Here is a 24,278-nt window from a genome sequence, read left to right on the forward strand (position 1 = left end):
CCAATTGTATTTGGAGCACTTTATTCTTGAGCTTGAAAGTTCTTACCTCTGCAGCTAGAAAGTCCTCCTGCACGACTGAGTCTGGAATGTGCTTGAGCTTCTCCAGGGTCTCGTAGAGTCCAGGACTGTCTGCTAGCTGCTGTGAGGAACCTAACGTATGCTTCAGTAGGACCAGGGCTACCCGGAACAAGATCTTGACACCTGGTAGGACCAAACAGAATAGAAACAAAAATCACAGCTCAAGGTTCAATTACCATCTTCTTGCAATTGCCTTACAAACTTGGGCCAGTATTTAGTCCAATATTTGATTTAAAAAATGAGATTTTCACTCACCATTGGGCATAGGCAAAATTCTTTATAGCAAAATTCTGGTATTCCTTTTTTTTTTTTTTGGAAAATATAATTCATGCTATCTAGTATATACTTAAAGTGTGTTGCAGGGACTGGTACCATGATAATTGAGTGATAAAAGAGCCAAAATATTGTTCAACAAAAATCATAATTGAAAACTTTCCTAAAGGCATGGTGGCAAGATATATTAATCATAATAAGTAAAGTTACAGTCTTTTTCCTTTTCAAATTTTTAATTTCACAACTGGCAGTGTCTTATTCACTCAATTTGTTATTGCGTACAAAATGAGGGTTTAATTTTTGACTCATAGCGAGAAATACTTTAATAAGCTCATCTTGCTGCTACAGATAACATTTGAGATAAGTTTATGAGGGCTTGCAAATCTCTGTTAGGGCCTTTAAAGGCATCATTTAATAATGTTAAATCTGAGATGCATGGCCCTACCTCTTATCAGTGTCTGTAATATGATGTAATATTGAAGCCCAAAACAAATTGAGCTTCAAAATGATCATGAACTGCCTCAAAAAAGTAATAATCTTTGAGTGACCGTTTTTACCATACTCATTTTCCCCAATAGACTGTAGTTTTATAAATGAAATTTTGATTTCCATTCATAAATATCTTGATAATCAGACAGGCGATCGGCTTGAACAAGTCATGGGATTTTCACCGACCTAAAGGTTTATAATTATGATTGCAGCATGAGCTAAATCCAGGATTTTGTTTCAGAATCAGAAGCAATGATACCGAGTCACTTTAAAGATCAAGTTGAGTTCTGGTCATGCGATTGCATTGTGAAAGAAACGGTGTGGAACCGACCAGAAAAGGTTGATCATCTAGCATATAAGAATTTGTGTGTATTGCAAGGTTCTGGAATCATCAAAATGATAAGAAATTTGGCCAAGTCTTGGTAAAGTTACAAACACTTGCACAGAAAGATGTATATGGGACTACACGAACATGTGGCGTAAAAAGCCGGCCCCCCCCCCCCCCCCCCCCCGATTTTTACGATGTTACATGCATATTTAGAATATGAAGGCATTTGAAGAGCCATGCTTTTCAGGGAACACGTCTTAACTGATGTTCTTCCACACTTGCATAATAAGAATGAGTAATGCCCACAAATTATTTTTCACCTCTTCCCAGAACTCAACCTTCTCTTTAAGCTAAATTGATAGCTCATCATCAAATGGAAGTCCAACAAACCTGTCATTATCTCCGTAAAGGCAGAAGTGCAATTGTGACAAAGCATAGTTTGATTTCAAGCTTTTGTTTTACAGAGTCATTTATAAACACGACCTACATGTACAATCAAATCAATGCAATGTATGTGGCTTTTGAAACCCTGTAAGACCAATATGAAATTAGTTGAGAAATATTCTCGTTTTGGGCTGAGACTTCATCTAATTCAATAAGCATTAGACTTTGTCGTAATTCTTGGCACTTTACAGAAGAAAAGTGCTGTTTTATTTAAAACTGTAAAGAAAAGAGTTGAAAATTAAAAGATAAATATGATAAAGTATGAAATTGTTCCCAAATCGCTCTCCTGAAGCTTAAATGCAATATGGAAAAGGGGTTTGATATTGGTGCTTCATGTTCCATTTTCACAAATATATGCTGATTGTTGGCATTGCAAACCAATAATGGATACCTTTTTCAAACACATTCCAGGAGACTTATTTGAAGAAAAAAAATCAAAAAGCTATTTTGTTTCAGTCCAATGTGACAAGCCCTTAATAAACCAATTGAAGCACATAATTAATATATTTCATATTTTTGCCGGCTTTCACTTTCATTATCTACCATAGACAGATTACTATCAGTAATCCTATCCTACAAGTTTGATACGAAAGTAACTAAACTCGTTTGTGTGACACATCTAGTAGGCCTATGACGGAAGATTTGATCAAAAAATGGAAATGATATGCCAAACTTGGTATTAGGTTGGGATATCCCTTTCCTTGCTATAAAATCCCAAATCTGGAAGTCACTCAATAATCTGAAAGACAATCTAATCAAAGGTCTCATCCGTTTCATGAATGTATTTTTAGAGATCTGTGTCTTGTTGGATAATGTGACATGAGATAGTATGCATCATCAATGCAGTGTAGTATGAGCTTTTATTTTCATGAGGGTTTCGCTTTTGCAAATTTCCCAATTGTTGTAAGGTCACAAATTTTGCAATTTGTTATAACGAACTGGCAATGCATACATATGCGAACATGTAAAGTAGCCTGTGTGAATTAACCAAAACTATAACTTCCAAAAATATCTGTATCCCTGTAGTCCACAAAAATATATGTATGATAAAAATTATTGACTTCCACGCATGTGTACCCCAATTCTGTCAAACTTTGAGAGCGGAAACGCGAAGTACATGTACATGAAGGAAAAGCAGATTAATTTCTAAAGAAATTGAAGTTGATGGTGAAAACCTCATATGCTGGGGATATCTGTGAATAAAACCCCCCCAGAAAAGGTGTCCCAATCATAACTATCGTGCCCACAATACATATTCACATATGGGTGGTTTGTACCAAGTTACTGGGGCAATGAAGACTATATTGCCTGAGTGTGGGGTGGTGGCTGCATAACATTGATGGAATTGAGGGTGGTATTCTTGAAAGCGGACTAACTTTAGTCCTTGGTTTAATCCACCGACTAAGTATGGAATGCCAAATGTCCATATGAATATATTTTGAATAATTTGAAATGTCCCTAAATTACCATGATAACATAATTATATCATAGTTACATGTATATTGTTGTTTATTAATTATGTTATTATATTTTATTTTAAATTTAGTGACAGATTAAATTATTCAAAAACATATTCATATGGACATTTGGCATTCCATACTTAGTCGAGGATTAAACCATGGACTAAAGTTCGTCCACTTTTGAGAGGACCACCCTGAGAATCTAAGTCAGTAGTGAATGGGTTAAATAATAGGCTCACCTTCACAGAAGATCATATCCCAGACTCTGAGAACGGAAGTCCAAGGTAACGTCCTGGCGAAGAGACACATGAACCACTCTGTCATGTACAGGATGGGCTCTATACGATGCTTCTTCTGTTTAGGGTTCAAGCAGAGATAGACAGAAAGAGAAGGAGGGAGGGAGGGAGGGAGGGAGGGAGGGAGGGAGGGAGGGAGGGAGGGAGGGAGGGAGGAAGGGAGGGAGGAAGGGAAGGAGGGAGGGAGGGAGAATGGAGAGGGGGAAGAAACAGGGAAGAGGCGGAGGGAGAGATGGGGAGGGGGAATGGAGAGATGGGGAGGGAGAAAGTGAGGGAGGGGAGGGAGAAAGGGAGGGAGGGAGGGGGAGGGAGTGAGGGAGAGAGAGTGTGTGTGTGTGTCAAAGAGAGGGGGAAACAGACAGACAGAAAAGGAGAGAAACATAGAGAGTTGAGGGGGAGGGGAGGAGGAGGGGGAGGGGAGGAGGAGGGGAAGAGAGAGATAGAAAGAAGAAAGGGTGGAGGGGGGGGGGGGAGAGAAACAGGATGAGAAAAGAGCAAAACAATGATCATGAGATAATGGTGGCAAGACACAAAGTCCAGCACGTGTACAATGTACATTTACATTTAAATTCCAGATAGATAATGCGCTTTCATTTATTTCCATTTGCGAGGCTTCTTTCTTGGCTAAAGAATTAAAGGCTTCTATACAAATTTTAGTTTCATGCATTTAATATCTAGTAATTTCTAGAATCCCAATGAAGTTACACTCGGCAAATCCCAAATATTACCATTTTGAAGTACTGCATTATATGCAACATGATTGTAGGGACATATGAAAGATTATCTTTGCTAAAGATATCTAAGTATCAATGACTCTTTAACAAAAAATACAACATCGCCCTTTCATGATTCATTCTGAATCAGACATGGTTCGGACTGAGTTTCTTCTGATTCAAAACCAAGTAATAGCAGTATAGTATGTCAGTAACCGAAGACTGCTGATTATCGTTAAGAGTTAAGTAACTATCCCTCATTCTTCTTGTTCATGAAAGGCAACATGAGACAGTTTTGCAGAACCTTTTATGGTATGGTAAAGAATAAGGGTATAATGTCATTTTAATAGCAAAGTCCACTGATCATTGTTGAGAGTAACGCAACTATCCCTCTTTTTGTTCCATATAAAAGGAGCATAAAGTGCACACTCATGTAAACACGGAATGGAATGATGTTAGCAAAATAGCTCGCTTCAAAGAAGAAAAATAGAGAAGTGCACATGAGTATGACAGATCTATCTGAAAGTGACATGTTGATCTAATATTTCCTGGATATCTAGATCAAAATCTGATGGAAATTAAATCAGCAGTTATCATCTAGGGAAGCATTGAAACTTGCTTCTTTAAAAGTCCAGCAATAGCTTGATCATTTAAAGTAATTCATAATATCTGATGAAATTCATAGAAATTAATACAGTATATATTTATGTGATGACCACAAAAGATTTATTCAGTGATCGTTTCTATAGCTTGTAGGCTAGAAAATGTCCCATTTTCTGATATCTGATGATGATGTTATCTTAAAAAAGATTGAAGAAAGTGAACCAACAGAGCAGTACAAAATGCATTTGTTATACAGAGCTCTATACTATCAGAGATCTGACAAAATATAAAAGAGTCGATAGACCCCTCGTATTTTGCTTCCGACCCCTAAAGAGAAAATGAAAAGTGTAGAATTATAGTAGATGTTTTTGCATACATTTGCTGGCCATTAAGAAGAAAGCTTTCAGAACATAAGGCAATGTAATACGAGTAGAGGAAGAGATTTAAAAATAATAATTACAGGTTTCTTTTCAGTATTGGTTTCTATTTGTAATTAGGGAGAATATGTGGGTGGAATAGTTTTTAATCATTTCAAGAACAAAGGAGAAAAATAGAAACAGATTCGAGGTCAGCGTCATGACAATCTCAAGTCTTTGAACAAAATGAAGAAATGAATATTAATGAAGAAAGAGAACAAGACAGTCTGCACTTGTTTGGAATTGGTCTCAAACTGTAATCGGTTCACTTTGCCTAGACTACATGTATCATAGCGAAGATAGTACTAGACTTTAAATAAGTATTATCAAAAGCAACATATCAGCCTTAATTGTTAAACCAAAACATTTTCTTTACATGAAATGTAATGTTAAAATGTTAATGACAAACAAACAAAAAAGGAATAAATATGAGAATTGAATAAACGAATAAATAAAATAATGAATAATTAAATAATTAACAAAAACTGAAACTCAAATGACTTTTTTTCTTCAAATAAGTTATTTCTGTGGCTGTCATTTTACGTCATTTACCGTTATTTGCAATTCACAAATTTTTCTGACATAAAGTAGTGAAAACTTTAAATGAACTGCTGATTGTGAGTAAAGCTATTAATTTATTTCAATTTTCTTCTGTCCAAAGTGACCATTACATCTCATCTAGCGGTACTCACCATATGTTTGTGTGTCGAAGGTAGAACTTTCTTGACGAGACCAAACAGGACTTCACCATCCACCTGAACAGCCTCTAACCCAGGGCTGTAGTAACCCGTCAAGTAGCGTTCACAGATTTGGACCATGCACCAAAATGCCTCCTACAAAGAGAGAAAAGGTTGAAATATGGTGGAAACTTATATGAATTTGAGAGCATGATCATTTTATCACTGAATCCAATGACCGGGGTAATAGTATATTTGTAAAGCGCTTAGAGACATTTGCACTAAGCGCTATATAAAAATTAAATATTATTATTATTTTATCATTAATAATAATAATCATCAAATGATTATAAGAACTAGTGTTATGGATGGTAGACATAATGGGCATTACACAAACTGGGAATAGACCAACTCTGAGCCATCTATACACAGAGTTTTGCCAACTTGGTTTCACTGGGTCACAACATGGCATATATTCTCTTCTTTTGTGCTTGCCAAACAAAGCAGTAGTTGCCATATTGTGTCCCAACTCGAACCAAGTTGGCCAAACTCTGTGCATAGATGGCTCTGGACCAACTGGCATCAAGACCAATTGAGTGATAGATCAAATGGGTAATAGACTTATTGGAGATTAGACCAAATGGAAAATAGACCAAATGACTTATAGCCTAAATGCTCATTATACCAAATGAAAAGTAGACCAATGATTATTGGACCATGTGGATAGTAGACGGGCTGGGTATAGATCATATAGGAATATACTAATTGGGTAGTAGACGAACTGGTAACTGGTTGTAGACCAAATGTCTACAAACCCTTCTACAGTACAGTACTACAGGTACATGTATTCATATCTGTCACATACAGTGGATCCAAACAACAAAGAGCTCCACTGCAAATCTTGTGCATAAATTTGTTTATAAACAACAAGTATAAACAAACATGGAAACCTTCATGATATCTGTCTTTATCTTGCTACTGTAAGGAAAGGCCTTTGCCACTGCAGAGGTCAGAATGCCAACAAGCCTGTCCATCATATCAAATCATATCTCTCTCTCTCTCTCAAGTCTGCAGGAATTAATGATTTCCTTGTTGAATTTCCACTCTAAATTTGACATCCACCCAGAGTGTCTATGGCCAGTGGTATAGTCAGTATAAAGGTGGGGGTCATGGTAAGGTGATAAAATTGTCTATCTTTAGGTCAATGGTTTTGGAGTGAAATTACAAAGAATTGAACAAAATGAAAGAAGATGCCTCTCCTTGATTATGGTAATTGAAGCAATATCTTTAATATTCTTTAAAGCTGCTTTTTGACACAATCTACAAATATAATATGCCTATGCCAAAATTACCAAAGTATTACTGAAAAGTAGTATTGTTTTCACCGAAATTCCTATTATCATAGAAGACAATAAAATACTGAAATTGTATACATTTTCCAAACAAAAGTAAAATTCCTCAAATACCAATATCCACTATAATTAGGACACCTAAATCAATTCAACCATTGCTAAATACCATTTAACTTGACAGTTTGACCAGGGTGAACAAAACAAAACAAAATCAAAAGAAATTTAAAATAGTAGAGTTCACGATTCAGCTCAGAAATACCATTGTCAACAAGTCAATTGGTCTACCAACCCCAAAACCCAACCATATGCAGTGATGATATTATTTCCTTCACATCATAGTGCATTGTTTGGCGATTATTACCCCAGTTTTAAACTGCATTAGCCACGCAGTCATGCACAGTGCGTTTCAACGACTGATCCTTGTATTGTACTAGTCCGTCACTCTCAACCTCTTCTCCTTCTCTCCCTCTCCTTCTCTCTCTCTCACTCACTGTCTATCCCACTCCTTTTCTTCTCTATCTCTCTCTTTCTCTCTCTCTCTCTCTCCCTCTCCCCTTCTCTTACACTCCTGTTTTACAGATTTCCTTTCTCTCTTTCGTTATTGGGATTCTCCAACATTTTAACATTGTTACTACTGTAATGACAGTACAAGTGTAAATAGATATAAATTGGTGTATTGAGTTCTCTAAATAATTCAAGAGTACCGGTACACATTGATAAATGGTGCCCATATTTGGTTTGCTCCAAAGTAAAAGTGGTCTTGATCCTGCAGTTTTGTAACACCCACGTTCATGTTTCGCTCAGAAATCTACATCAACTTATATTTATAATTGGTTTTGTTTTGTTTTGATTTTTAACCCTCAACACTTTCAAAATATAGAACACCACTGGTTTAAGTTGCTTTCAAAACCAAAATTCTGTTCGCTGTATCAAATTTACTACATTTATCATGATCTGTTTGAAGGTCTTAGCACAAAAGGGCATACATGTACATCAATACTTTTTCATAGTACAGTGTACAGTACACTGTGTAATAGTCAAAGACATATCATACTCTGGTACATGTGTACATGTATATCCAGTATGTAGGCCAATATGGATACTTGTTACACTCGGTACAGTCAAGAAAACTACCATTAACATACACATGGTGGACACATACTAACTATAAATAGTAATAAAATAAAAGGAACAGCTGTCGAGAATGATCTATTCAGGTATTAATCTAGAAGTGCATATAACTGCAACAAACTAGGATTAATTTAAATAACTTTGCATGGATGGATGTAGTGTTAGGCACTGCATGAACTTGGCCTACGGTTCAAGCAACATTCCTGTATTAATTGAGGTTGTCATGATCAAGGCTATGAGTATGGTGGAGGTAATATTAAAAGCATGATCATGTTTGCACTCTCCCAGGATAGGGTACATGTACACCAGCCAGATGGTGAGACAATCGGGCAATCCTAACCCCGTTTAGACTGGTTATCGCTACATGCAGAGATGCCAACCTCTTGACACAAAAAAACAGACTGAGTACCGTATTTGCCGGCGGATAGGCCGCAGTATTTTTGGAAGAGAAAATATCAAAAAGTCGGGGTGCGGCCTATGCGGCGAAAGAGTAAAAAAAGTTTTTTTTTTTTTTTTTTTTTTTTTTTTTTCGATTTATGGCGCTATGCCTGGCAATGTCTCCCAGCTCAGTAATCAGTGTGTTGACTCACCACTCGGAAACTACAACAACACTAAAATTTGACTGTCATCTTGGTTTGAAAGTAATCTTTCTAATAGATCTCAATATGTAGTTTATAATAATAGTTCCTCAAATTTTTTCTATAACAAATGGTGTACCACAAGGTACACCACTGGTACCATAGGTACTTTATTGTTTTTAATTCACATTAATGATCTTACACATTCTTCTAAAAACGACATTGTTACTATTATTTGTGACAAGTTTACAAGCACAAATCAGCGCCTTTAACTGCACCTCGATGTTAAATGAAGGTCCTTCCACGCGATGGTTTTCGGCAGCAAAACAACAACAAAACAAAAAAAAAATGTTTTTTTTTTTTTTTTTTTTTTTTTTTTTAAATGTCAAAATCGGGAGTGCGGCCTATGCGGAGGTGCGGCCTTTACGCCGGCAAATACGGTATCCTAAAAAATCAGATTTTGGAGAGAAAAATCAGATTTTCAAGAAAACTCGACACTACCAATGGTCAGTTGGCCCCGGGCCAGTAAAATTTCAGAAAAATGTGATACTGGTACGTACAGTCAAGTAAAATGTTTGCTCTTGCTCTTGTAAAGCAAAGTTTTTGTTGGGGCTGCGGGGGTTTACTTGTTCATGTTTTAATGCGATTCCGTGGTTTTTATAGGTATTAACAAAAATTTTAAAAATTAAAAAAAGAGAAAAATTTGGTGAAAAATCGTATTTTAAGAGATGATATTGTATTATCGTATTCCACTCTTATTATCGTACTAAATACGATTAAATCGTACTGGTTGGCACCTCTGGTACATGTACCTGGGACTGGTTATCTGGTACCTCGATTGTACAACACTTGCTCTAGCAAGTAGCAACACATGCTGTGAGACATTAGACCAGTTTACTTTAACATATTCAAATTTTATGCATACTATTTAAACAAAGGTTGTTCTTGACCTAACCTGAATCTATTGTAACCAAAATGACGCCTGGAGCAATTTTGTCAGGAGAAAATGTCAAATTACTGTTTAGACTAGCAAAAGTAATAAGTAATTCATTTTTTTTCCTCATCTGAATGCAGTACAGTACATGTACATGTATATCACAAAATTAGTACCGGTAAATGATGCACTTTTAAGCATTGTTTAGAGGAACAGGGTCAACTGCCTGTGTGAACATTATACCGAACGATTATAGGTGGGAGCTTCTTGTGACTGCGTACTGATAAGACAGGTCAGCTCTAGTTTTCACCTTTAAAGGTACTATGTCCCATTTGCAGGCCAAAAAATGAAAAAGTTAAATTCCAACTGCATTTGAAAGATAATACTAATTTAGAACTTCCCTAAAAAAGGTGGGGCTTTAAAATGTCTTCAAGTGGGAAAATAACGACTATTAGTTGTCAAATCGACTTTAGGGCTATAGAGCCCAAAAGTAATAGTCTTGATTTTCAGACAATTGTACTGAATGGTCATACGTTTTATACTGCGCAAAGATTCAATCAGTTTAATCTTGGCCATCACAAGAAGTGGGTTATTGATGTAGACAAATGCTCATGTATCCTTTACAACTCTTTTCATGTATGTTATTTATACCAAAGAAGAAAAAAAGCCAGTCAGTCACTCAATAGTGTCTGACAGTGAAGTCTAGCAAGTAAACAGGTTTCCTTGCATAATTTGAATATGAGGACACTGCTAACATTTAAATTTCACAGATAGGACATACATGACATATTCATAATTCCTGCAAAGTTCTACAGCATTTGAGTTTGGCTGCAAAAGGGACATAGTACCTTTAAACAATTCCATTGACAATAGCTGACACTAATGAGAGCTGACCTTCCCCAAGCTACATGTACATGCAGTTCTCAATATGATGTTCTTGTTCATGCCTTTATTACTGCATGTATGCAATAATTCATTAATGCATTGGCGTTTCTTTTAATTCTTAAAGGCATCGTTTAACAATGTTAAATCTGAGATGCATGGCCCTACAACTGTACATGTTATCAATGTCTGGGATATGGTGTGATATTGAAGCCCTGAAAAAAATGGCGCTTCAAAATGATCATGAAGTGCCTCAAAACTAAGGCTGCGACGGGTAGTCGAATGCTCGAGTACCCGCACGGTTGACAACTACTCGGGTACGATTTCTTGTACCCGAATATTCGGCCGCAAAAAAAATAAAAAATGTCCAGGCCCACGCTTACCCGTGCCAGGGAGAGCAGCGTCCGCTGGCATGGTACCGTCGGTAAAAATGTTTCCCAACTCAAGCACTGTCAAACTCACCTTTCAGAAACTGGGACCAAATGTCCAGATTTCTGTTTGGACTTGGAGGAAAATGGATTATTCTGCCATCTTTGGTTTTTAAAACAGCATTGTTTACTGTTATTATTCTTATTAAATCGGCGCCTTCAACTGCAACTCAGAGTAAAGTTGCATGCGTTTTCAGCGAGCTGCGCGAGGGACCTGAGAAACTGCCGAGTGGTATGGTAGTGACAAAAAAATTCAAAAAAGGAAAAAAATCCAAAAATCCAAAAATTCAAAAAAAATCAAAAAAATTCAAAAAAATTCAAAAAAATTCAAAAAAATTATAAAAAAACATGGCGTCCGAATACTCGAGTATTCGCCTGTGAGCCTGGGAGTGTACTCGGGTACCTCATTACACTGTTGTGCACAGCCCTACTCAAAACAGTACAAATTTTTGCGTGACCGGTTTTAACATACCCATTTTCCCCAATAGACTGTAGTATTATAAAAACCATTAGGAAAACAAATTTTTAAGTTTCAATTTCCAATCATAATTTTCTTGATAATCAGATAGGTGATAGGCTTGTAAAAGTCATGGGGTTCCTGACTGACCAAAAGGTTTATAATTATCATTGCAGCATGAGCTAAATCAAGGATTTTGTTTCAGAATCTGAGACAAAGTTACCCAATCCCTTTAATGCATTGATGTTTCTTTATCAGTATACATATTTTTGATAATTTTTCTCTAGTGTGAGTGGCCCGTTAATCATCCCCCTCTTCATGATGATGATGAGGGCGATGAATGAGCGATGAGGCTGTCAGGTCACGTTTATCTTCTACTGCTCTCTAATGTGGCACTGGCAAGGGACTTGCATCACTAACTCGGCCACGTCATGGGATACGTTGCCTCTGGCAACATCATCAACATGATGCTAGGTCCAGATGCAGAATAAGGAAGTATCATTCCACTTGTATATAAAGTGGTAGAAGTAGTGATATTTGCGGTGGAAATGGTGGTGGTGGCAGTAGTAGTGGTAGCATCAGTGGTAGTGGCGATGTTGGTGGCAGTGGTAGTGGTAGTCTCCGGACTGTAAACCACAAGGTTTGAATCTCTGTTGCAGCACTAATGTCCTTTAGCAAAACATTAATCTACATTTGCCACACTCCACCCAGGTGAGGAAAATGGGTACCTGGCAGGAATTAAAATGCTTGAGTGCTGTAGGGTAATCATAATGGAACACCAGTAGTGGCAATGCGCTCCAGCAGCAGTAGCAGTAGTCAGAAAAGTCTTTATCAGTTTACCTTTAAAATGCCAGGTAAAGTATTTGGATGTTGATTTTATAAATTATAGCTATTCACAGATTTTATTTTCTTCAGCGATTGGTACACTTCAAAATAAAGCATAGTATTATTATGTCTACGCTTGCAAAATCAAAGCATCTATAATCCTTGACGAACAGTTTCATAATTTTTTATTACACTTCCAAGTAGCCAAACATACAGAACCCCCTCCCCATGTTCCACATGACAGGTCAACCTTTACAATGACTGATTTGCTTGGTTTCAGCCTCGTGCTCCAACGCTGCCAATTTGGGACCTTCCCTTCTGATGAGGTTTACTGATTACGACAGGAAACCACAAGTGTCATTCAGCATGTGGATAGACCTAAACTGTAACGTCTATGGAAAGGTCTACTCTACATGTACGTGACATTTGGAGAGCACCACAAAAAATTGTGATGTGCTAGAAATAGTAGAATCCTGACACTACACTCCATACATGTACATGTATCTTCAGGACAAAGACAAACTAGCTTTAAAGGCCCACTGCACTACTTGTAGCTACTTGCGCCCTCTATATAACAAACAATGCCTAATTGGTGACCATTGGTCCCCCATGATCCTCTTTTTCTTATGTTAACTGAGAGCTGAGTTGATGAGATAACCACCTGTCCAGTGACCTTGCAGGGCGGTATAATCCCTCCTGTAAACTATGGCAGATAAGCTTTAAAGGTACTACCGGTATGTCCCATTTGCAGGCCCAAAAAATGAAAATGTTAAATTCCAACGGCATTGGAAAGACAATACTAATTCAGAACTTCCCTTAAAAAAAGGTGGGGCTTGAAAATGTCTTCAAGTGGGAAAATAACGACTATTAGTTGTCAAATCAACTTACGGTAAAAGCTATAGAGCGAATAAGTAATGGTCTTGATTTTCAGACCATTGTACCGAATGGTTATACGTTTTATGCTGCGCAAAGATTCAATCAGTTTAATTTTGGCCATCACAAGAAGTGGGTTATTGATGTAGACAAATGCTCATGTACCCTTTACAGCTCATGTTATGTATGTTATTACCAAAGAAGAAAAAAAGCCAGTCACTCACTCAAAAGTGTCTGACAGTGAAGTCTAGCAAGTAAATGGATTTCTTAGCATAATTTGAATATTAGGACACTGCTAATGTCTAAATTTCACAGATAGGACATACATGTACATGACACATTCATAATTCCTGCAAAGTTCTACACCATTTGAGGTTGGCTGCAAAAGGGACATAGTACCTTTAACATGGCTGTGTTCATTGTGATTAAAATATCCAGGGAATCATTTTCATGAATGATTCCTTTTTCAGTACACCAGGGTCCAGAGAAATAACAACAAATACAATGTTTTGTCTGACAAGATAAGCAGGGGGGAAGATTTGAACTCTTAACCACTTGAATGAAAGCCAAGTGAAGAAACCACAGGGCCCCCCGCATTTCCTATGATACACAATCTCCTGAGCTTGAATGTCTGAGCATTATGCATGTTCATCTTCATCCAATGTACATGTACATATTCATAAGTTATGACAGACAAGATTTCTAATAATCTTGGCTACGATGATTTGGAGCGTTCTGTTGACACAGCAATGGAAAGCGGACACATGACGTGACTTCAATATGGATTCCCCTTGATACAGAAAGCATATACATGTACATAGAGTGATAAATTCTGACTCTGAACGACAGTAACAAAGCCACATCTCCCCCAGTATTGAATATATAACTCTGAACATTGAATAGTAGTCCCTTGATGCATTTTATGTACAGTTGACTCTCTCAATCCAGGTGGAGTGAATTCTACCAATAGAAAACCTGATGGTACAGTATATTGTACATTCCAAGTACAACACAAACAATAGCTCCAACAAATAGTTAAATCAGGGTAATTCTAAAACAATATATTATCTTGTTTCAACATCCAGTGCACTATTTGATAACAGGTTGTTGTCATTTACTATTAATTTTACTACATTATCCATGCAATTAAAGATATAGTTACCATACATGTACAGTTTATGTTTTTCTGTGTGTCTTTTAAGTACACCTGTAAGTACAGACTGAAAGGTAGACTGGTTGAATAAGGGCCTTTGTTGAATACTTTCAGTGTACAGTGTACGTCACATTCTAAATTGGACAAATAATTTTTTCTCATACTTACAAAATTAAAAAACTTGGTAAGGGTATGAATAAATAAGTAGTTACATGTAGCGACGAGTATACCCATCATGTTTACATTTGCTACAGGTGTACAGTACGACACAAAAATTGTCAATAATCTAGGCTCCGATGATGGAGAATATTTTGTTGACATTCCGGGAGAGAGTACATGTAGATGGCTAGAGGAGACACTGCTTCACGATGAAATCCTTTTTGGCTCAGACTGGCTTGAGGCGTGATACATACTGACTCAGTGTGCAGCTCCACCACAAAGCCTTCAGAGTACTGTAAGTCTTCCCAATGTACAACATGTACATGTACAGTATGTGGCAGTCTGTAAAGAATGCATTTTATGTAGTTGACTCTCTCTACCCAGGTGCAGTGAGTTCTACCAGTACAAAACCTGGTAGGACTTTTAAAAAAAAAATCATAAAGTATGTACAGATACATGTAAGTCACAGAGGTAAAGTCAGGGGAATACTACAGGAACACTGACAAATTATGTCAATACATACACATGTACAGTAGTTTGCATGCTAAAGGAGCATGGATGATCATAATAGAAATAAATGAATAAATCATCATTTTCATACATGTACAGAAACATGACTTTACTGAAAATGCACACTTGTACAGTCAAACCTGCTTTTAAAGGGATCCGGTACCGGGTAACTTTGTCTCAGATTCTGAAACAAAATCCTGGATTTAGCTCATGCTGCAATGATAATTATAAACCTTTAGGTCAGTCAGGAACTCCATGTTTTTTACAAGCCAATCGCCTGTCTGATTATCAAGATATTTATGCATGGAATTACAAATTTTGAAAACCGTTTGGCATAACACTACAGTCTATTGGGGAAAAGGAGTATGGTAAAACAGTCACTCAAAGATTTTTACTTTTTGAGGCAATTCTTGATCATTTTGAAGCGCATTTTTTTTAGGGCTTCAATATTACACCATATCACAGACACTGATGACGCGTAGGGCCGTGCATCTCAGATTTAACATTGTTAAACGATGCCTTTAATAACCACCTGTCTACAAAGACCACTTTTTTTGTTTCCCTCAAAAATGGTTTCTCATTGAAATATGTACTTAAGGAACCTGTCTACAAAGACCACTTTTTGTGTTTCCCTTGGGCGGTCACTAGACAGGTTTGACATTACATGTACGTACATATGCAACAAGAGTTTTGATCAATCTTGGCAAGGATGTGGAGTATTATTTTGGTTGAAATTTCATTGAGAGAGAGAGGACACGGCTTGAAGAAGCCTGATCCCAAGACAGCATCCTCTTGGCAAAGGTTTGTCTTGGCCAGTGATACATACTGACTCATAACACTGTACTTTGGGCTCCAAGCCATTAGCACAGACAATATTCAACAATAACAGACGCTCCTTTAAAGGTAATACAAAGTTTTGGGAAATTTTGAAAATTGGGTGGATAGTGATTCTTTACCATTTTGATATATTTGGATGCCCCTGTGGATGTATTATAAGCACTAGAAAAATTAGCCCCTGAAACACTTCTGCTTTCGAGAAAAATTGAAAATACAAATTTACCGGTGCTCCAGGTAAAGCGCCTACGGCCGTACAATGTTAGCTGCGACAATGAAAATCTCAGAATATGTAGTTGTGATATATAATTTCCAAACGGGAATAGCTTATCGGTCGATTTTAGTCATTAAACATTGTTTTATAGCTTAATTAATATCTTTACCTTGAGAGGAAGCTATACAACATAAAGACTTTATTATTTACAATTTCAAAACTTTAGACTCGTTTTCAACCGCGACAACGATCACTCAATATCGTAGGATCGTATTTGCTTCCAATATGTTCATTTGAACCAAATTCATGACCCAATACCAAAACTTTGTATTACCTTTAATGCATATTTCGTATTCATCACAAAATGCTACAATTATCATATACTGGTACATCTGATGCTTTCCTTCATGGGGAACGATGACATTGGAAAGTGTGACAACCATTTACAAAATTTTGAATGGCTGGGCATGATGTTCGGTTCACATTATGAGCACCTGCCACCTATGCAGTGAATTTTGCAAAGATGTGTATTCTAAATCATATCTAGAATTGTTTTTATTTAGAAAAATAGCCTACTGCCGGTATAAATGTAAAAGTCACATGGCTTCCAATCCATTATTCAATAACTAACTCTCTAATACTACTCATCGTTGGTTTTACAAGGAAAGGGCCATTACATTTGCATAATATTTCTCACATATTTAGAGAGGGCAGAGCATGTACCCCCCCCCCCCCCTGAAATACATGTACATGTACATCTGCACAGCAGTTTTTATTTTGTTATTATTATTCATGTACTACCCTGTATGTTCCCCTCACTCCTCATTCCTATCTCTGAGTAAAACTAACTTTGGTCATCCATGTTATTAAATTTTACATTTAGGTAATTAAATAGTGATGAAAACTATTCACTACTGTATGTACAAATGCACATTGTACTAAGGCAAAAATGGAGCACTCCTGGCGCAAAAACTTAATGGATGATTCACTATTCCTTCACAAACACATTAAGACACTAATCCAAGGCAATTGTTGCCATTCCTTGCATATCCATGTAGTTTGATGAATTAAGGTGAGGGAGCCTGTAAATGATGGCATCCTGTTTTTGTTGCTGGCTTCCCTCCCTACTGTCCCTGCAACACACGGGCCCGGTCGCTGATAGATCTTGTCAAACATTTGTGCAGCAAGAGAAGAAAGACATAAGTTATGTCTTCATCAGCTCCAGATTGCCAAATAGCCCGCTATTTCTGATTCGGGAAATTAGCCCAAAGTCAAAGATCGCGTCTTCATCAGCTCGAAACTCGAGCTTGAGAAATTAGCTAGAGATATTTTGCTCAGTGTTCATAGTGCGAGTCTTAGGGCTGGTGAAGACAGACCGGACAAATAGCATGCTATTTTGCAAACTAGCCTAAGATATTTATCTTGGGATGATTTCCCAAGTAAATATCCCGCTATTTGAATCTTCACCTGCCAAATATCCCGCTATTTCGTGATCTGGCTAATTTTTTCCAAATCAGAAATAGCGGGCTTTTTGGCAATCTCGAGCTGATGAAGCAGGCCTAGTGACAGAGTTTAGTGGCAAATTAACAGGGTTCTGTAGAATAGGGAGATGGGGGATTCCCAGCAAGATGCCCTCATTTATTTGATACGGGCAGCTGCTATGCTCAGTCTCTCCCCCACCCCCACCCCCCAAACCCTCCTCCCCTAATACCTGCATGCACTTTTGTGAACATGTACAATTGTAGACCTGTACATGTAACAACATTACAGAGATACATGTATATCTACATACCGGTAGACAGGAAGAGACATGCATGTTCACAGGCAAGATACACTGACGATGCTCAAAAGATATGAGAAAAAAAAAAGGGAAGACAGATTAAAATTAAGTATTTGATTGAATGCAGCCTACATGTAGCAAAAAATGTACTTATAGAACTTGAAAACTCCTGTTGACCACTTTGGGAAAAAGGAAATTAAGTATCTCATTAATTAAAGAATATTACCTTAGTTGTCAATGTACATGTACCTGTACATGAACAGGTCAAAGGGATTTCTACCTAAACTACATGGATGTTCTCTTAGTTTGTGCTAGATTCACTGAAATAGACACTTGTGAATATTTGCCAACAGCTACAATGCATACATGTACAATTCATATCAAGGAATGGGAAGGAATAACTTTCCTTCTTTCATCTGTTGCTAGCCCGGCACCAGTCTCGAAATAGCGGGATTCATTTCCCCTCCCAACGAGGTTCAATTAGGGCTTCAAATTAGGCAAGTGTTGTCATGTGAGTGCACCTCAGCCAGGAATATTACAACGGAAAGACACATCCATGTTGGGATGATGAACTTTAACATTTCCCCTGACAAACAGAAAGAAGACGTTGATCAGTATTTGGCAGATAGCGTACGCGGGACAGGATTTGATGATATCTTTTCCCCATCATATCGAGGTCTGGTGGTAATGGATTTGGATTTCAACTCTTGAGGAGAGGAACTGGCTTCAAGTGATTATGATTTGCTTGTACTGCGGTCGATGCAGGAAAAGAGAGGTGAGGAGAGGAGAGGAGAGGAGAGGAGAGGAGAGGAGAGGAGAGGAGAGGAGAGGAGGGGAGAGAAGGAGAGATGAGAGGAGAGGAGAGGAGAGGAGAGGAGAGGGGAGGGGAGAGAAGGAGAGATGAGAGGAGAGGAGAGGAGAGGGAAGGGGAGGGGAGGGAAGGGGAGGGGAGAGAAGAAGATATGAGAGAAGAAGTGGGGAGAGGAGAGGAGAGGAGAGGGAAGGGGAGGGGAGAGAAGAAGAGATGAGAGAAGAAGTGGTGAGAGGAGAGGAGAGGAGAGGAGAGGAGAGGAGAGGAGAGGAGAGGAGAGGGCAGGAGAGGAGAGGGCAGAAGAGGAGAGGGCAGAAGAGGAGAGGAGAGGAGAGGAGAAGAAAAGAGAAGAAAAGAAAGAATTGAAAAGAAAAAGAACAGGAAATCCAGGATCGATTAGGAATTTGGTTCTGGAAAGCTCAAAGAGAGCTGTGCATGGCAACACTGAAATAAAACTAAAATATATATTTATTTATATTTATATTTATACTCAATAGTGTCTGACAGTGAAGTCTAGCAAGTAAACGGGTTTCCTTGCATAATTTGAATATGAGGACACTGCTAACGTTTAAATTTCACAGATAGGACATACATGACATATTCATAATTCCTGCAAAGTTCTACAGAATTTGAGGTTGGCTGCAAAAGGGACATAGTACCTTTAAAGAGAAGGTTGAGTTCTGAGAAAGAGGTAAAAATTAATTTGGGAGCGTTATCATTGTTATTATGCAAGTATGGAAGAACATCAGATGAAAAATGTTCCCTGAAAAGCTTGGCTCTTCAAATGCCTTAATATTCTACATATGGCATGTAACATCATAAAAATCGGGACAGATTTTATGCCACATGTTTGTGTAGTCCCATATACATTTTTCTGTGACAGTGCTTATAACTTTACCAAGACTGGGCCAAATTTCTTATCATTTTGATGATTCCAGAACCATGCAGTACACACCAATATTATATGCTACAGTACATGTACATGTAGCAGATCAACCTTTTCCGATCGATTCCACACCGTTTATTTCACAATACAATCGCATTCATGACCAGAACTCAAGTTTATCTTTAAGTGATTGTAAGCTGCACACTGATGTAAATCATCTAGGGGAACATATACAGTGAAGATACACAAATGGGTATACTGCTACTGAATATCTCATCTGTCGTATATCATACACATACATGTATGCGGCAGAGACATGCTTTCAAGACTCTGAGTCAGTACAGTGACTAAAAATAACACAAAATTTACTGGAATTAGTCCATGGAAATGGCGCTTACAGCCATTTCAGGATTTAATTGGCTATTTCCATAAAATTGGCAGAGCTGTTGGAGTATTCTTTGGATATCAAGAAGGATTCAGTGAATGGGATATTGTTACCTGTGGGGAGGTGTCAGGTTTGTTGAAGAAACCAATTGTAGGGAAAAAGCACACATGTACAAGAACATGTACCATGTACCGGTATATCATTATTTGGTATATGGTAGTGAGCAATTATTTTGTCTGTAATTTCGATCACAAAACATATAAATATGTACTTAATGTAGCCTACAAGGCCATTGTAGAAAGAAAATTTGTAACTGACAAGGCTACACTTTATGAATAAAACTATAAATGAAAAAATACTAAATATGTCTTTACCGTATTTGCCGGGTGTAAAGGCCGCAGTATTTTTGGAAGAGAAAATATCAAAAAGTTGGGGTGCGGCCTTTACGACGAAAGAGTAAAAAACATTTGCCGAAATATCTTGATCTAAGTTTGTGCCAATGCATTGCAAAAGTAAAGGAAGGGACCGTTTAACGAACCTGCCGTGAAGCATCTACCCGAAGTCGCCATTTTGTTTTTCCATTTCATGCAATTTCGCATTACACCGTACATTGTGGTAGGGGTACATCGGACACCAAATCTGCCTGCGATCGCTTTTTTAGCTAAACTTCCGGTAAATTATAAGAATATTGATGAATTTGGTATCAGTTTGTAAAAAAAAAATAGTATTTTCAAGAAAATTATGATTTTTTTTTCTTTTTTTTCCCCTCTTTGAAATGTCAAAGTTGGGGGTGCGGCCTTATCGCCGGCAAATACGGTACTCTAACAAAATTTACATATTTCTCCCTTTTGAGACTTTAAAAATGATGCAGAATGTTATCTAAAGCTTCATAGAAATATTCCAATTTCTGTAGACAACACAGTGAAAATCACATTTCCATAGTAACAAAAAACATGTTCTGGAAGCATTACTGGTTTCATTCAAGCGTAAAGACAGTGTAAACATGCACAATGTACGTCACCCGAGGGAAGTACGTGAATGTATAACTTCTATCAATGAAAAAGGTGCATAATATTGACTCAGTTTCCCTTGAAATATTCATAATCCGTATCGCCGCAAATGTCTATAGTGTGCTGTCGCTCATAACAAGATTCAAGGAAATCATGATGATCTCATCAAAGGAAACAATAATGATGAAATACTAATAATAGCTCACATTTATAATGCGCCTAACACTTATTACTCGGTCATCGGATTCAGGCTTATCCGCACACAATGTATGCAGTGTGCACATTCTCCACTCCCTGGGGAACATTCCAGCCGGTCGCCATTTTACAATGAAGTGCATCGTCAAATGCTGGGATTTCACTGCAGCTTAGTAGAAATACTGGAAGCATCCGTGATTGGTAATGATAGAATCAGGCTCATCTGACTCTTTACACCTCATGTTCCTCTCTTCATTGCCCCCTCCCCTCCCCTCGCTTCCTGCCCATTGTAACACCTGGGTGGAGAGTAGCAAGTGCAGGTTAATATCTTGCCAAAAGGATATTTGTGCCGTGTCGGGATTCGAACCCTCGACCTTCGCATCTACAGTCAAGCGCCTTTAACCACCCGACCACGACACTCCCAAAGGAGATTGATTTTTAAATGTTGATAATGTCAGTGCTCCTGTCAGAAAAGCTGTGCCTAAATGTACAATGTTTATTTTGCTCTAATTACATCTATAGGCAAGACAGAAACATGTCATGAAACAGAAAGGCAACAAAGGACAAACAAAGACCATTAAAGCCCTACTGCACTACTGATAGCTACTTGCGCCCTCTATATACATTTAGCAAACAATGCTTAATCGGCGTCTGTTGGTCCCCAATGATCCCCTTTTTCTTATGTTAATTGAGAGCTGGTTTCATGAGATAACCACCTGCCAGTGACCTTGCAGGGAGGTCTAATCCCCCTGGCCAAACTAGTGCAGACAGGCTTTAATTCCAAAATTCATTCACACAAGATTACATACCTCAGCAGGCATATGCATGAGCAGAACGGCCGCCACCGGTGCCTGGCCCTGGCAGTATCCATCGCGAGGGTTGTAGATGCTGTATGCCTTGAGGATGCGGTAGAGGTCCTGCTGCCCGTTGCCTCCTTTCTTAGCAAACATCTCGTGGAACGGGAACTGCCTATCAAGGTCCAACTCTATCACATCCAACCACTTGCGGTCTCCTGCTTGCCCATCAAGCTCCTATGGCCATGAGAAAATAAAAAGAAAGAACATTATTTAAAAGTGTCAATTAATGCACAACCAGAAATTTTCATAAATTATATTAAGAATGGATCGGATTTGCAGAGGTTCCACACACAAATTTATTTCTTAATTACATCAACTAGACAACTACAATTTACCAATTTACAATTTACCAGTTCGAGGAAAACACAGTTATTTTGGCATAAAATTGTGCATCATCACCCTCGAAACGCATACAAATTCAAAAGGGGCTCTTTTCAAATTATCTTGTTCCTAAAAAAGAAAAAAATGTTGAGATCATTCACATGCCAACAATAGCTATTTGTTTCAATGCCAAAATCACATCTAAATATTATGGGCATGGCTGACTTCAGTAAAAGTGATTAATATCGACTGCTTGAAGCCTTGAACCAATATGTACATGTAGCCAAACGATATGAAATAAATAAAATGCATGTGTGTATACATGTAAGTACGCAATGACATGTACAGTGTACGGTCATGTAATGTACATTTATTTCTACAAATATATACCAACAAAATGTGAGTACTTGGCCTACCATGCATGGCTCTATAGAGTACCGAAGCTGTGACGTCATAAAAATATATTTTTTAGAATTTCTCAATTTTTTCTTCATATTCCGAAAGAACATCAAAAATAATGTCCAAATGTCGAAAACCAATTGAATATGTTAAGTATTGGCTTAGATATGACTATCTGAATAAATATTCCCCCCATAGGAACTCAGTGTTATATTTGATTTGATTTGATTTGATTTATTTATTTCTGTTTGATTTTCTTTTTCTTTTGCATTTTTACAAATATATAACAAACATATATTGCAAATTTACACATGACAAAAGAATATATGTAGAATAAAGTAAGGCTGGGTGTAACTAATCGAGAACATCAATATGCTCTGGCTCCTAATGGTTAGGAGCCAGAGCATATAACACTGAGTTCCCATAGGACATATATTCATTCAGATGGTCATATCTCAGCCAATACTTAACATATTCAATTGGTTTTCGACATTTGGACATTATTTTTGATGTTCTTTCGGAATATGAAGAAAAAAATTGAGAAATTCTAAAAATAGATTTTTGATGACGTCACACTTCACCACTCTATACCGGTAGTCCTAATATTAATGTACACCCTGTAGTATTGTGAACAGACATTTTACATGTACATGTATGTACAGTAGGTCAATCAAAAGATCAATATTGGTTGCCATGGTAATAATAGTCTGACGGTAACAGGTGGGTGACACTGAAAGGGGGCGGGAGATGCAGATGTAGCCCTCAATCTAGTTTGCACGCACAAACCCTTGTCAGTCGTGGTGCGTAACAGTGTATGCAAAATGAGCCTACAAATAGGCTCTGTACTTCAATAAGCTGCTCTGGACTGTTTGACACAGCCAGAAACTGGCATATCCAGGCTCTGCTCAAGGCTTTAGGACTTGAAGTATAGCTCCAAATTACAGTCTGTGCTTGCAGACTACCCTTGATCAAATAAAATTAATCGGCTGTCTGCATCCTTTGTCAGTAACATTCATTTTTACAAATTACACTCAGATACCACTATACGCTTTAATTCTGACACCCTCTATTTTCCAACGTGCAATGTACATGTACATGGACATTAAAATGCTACATGTACATGTATATCATGTACATGTGTAAAAATGAATAGTTCCCCAGACCTAAAATATCAGAATAGAGGTTTGTGACCCATTTGTACAAATACATTGTAGATATTAGGGCGCACAAAAATTTTATCAGCGATTCTTTAGCTGCACATACATTCTATGTTATCACTTTAATGTGAAATATTTGCAGATTTATGGTCATATACCGGTAATACCCAAACAGCATGTGATATTCTAAAGCAATGAAATTATAGCCACTAATTTGTCTACAAACTCTATACCCGGAAGCCTATTTACATACCGGGTATATCAAACACAGAATATATTGAAAACAATTAAAAGAAAACAAAATAATAATTTTGCTTCACACTTCAGAATACAAGCATGTTTGATTTGTTTTATATTTCAATTTCAACTG

General features: G+C 37.6%; 1 protein-coding gene across 1 annotated transcript in view; it reads right to left on the reverse strand.

Moving 5' to 3' along the window:
* LOC592544 (ecotropic viral integration site 5 protein homolog) overlaps window positions 1-24,278 on the reverse strand; it is a 43,803-nt gene that overhangs the window by 2,374 nt on the left and 17,151 nt on the right. Inside the window, exons 5-8 of the mRNA XM_030992194.1 lie at window positions 21,984-22,205; window positions 5,793-5,933; window positions 3,312-3,426; window positions 47-201 (exon numbers count right to left, since the gene is read on the reverse strand). Of these exons, the coding sequence (XP_030848054.1) occupies window positions 47-201; window positions 3,312-3,426; window positions 5,793-5,933; window positions 21,984-22,205 (633 nt within the window). The remainder of the gene's footprint in view (window positions 1-46; window positions 202-3,311; window positions 3,427-5,792; window positions 5,934-21,983; window positions 22,206-24,278) is intronic.

Source organism: Strongylocentrotus purpuratus, unplaced genomic scaffold, assembly GCF_000002235.5.
Source record: "Strongylocentrotus purpuratus isolate Spur 01 unplaced genomic scaffold, Spur_5.0 spur5_scaffold_2, whole genome shotgun sequence".
Classification (NCBI taxonomy): Eukaryota; Metazoa; Echinodermata; class Echinoidea; order Camarodonta; family Strongylocentrotidae; genus Strongylocentrotus; species Strongylocentrotus purpuratus.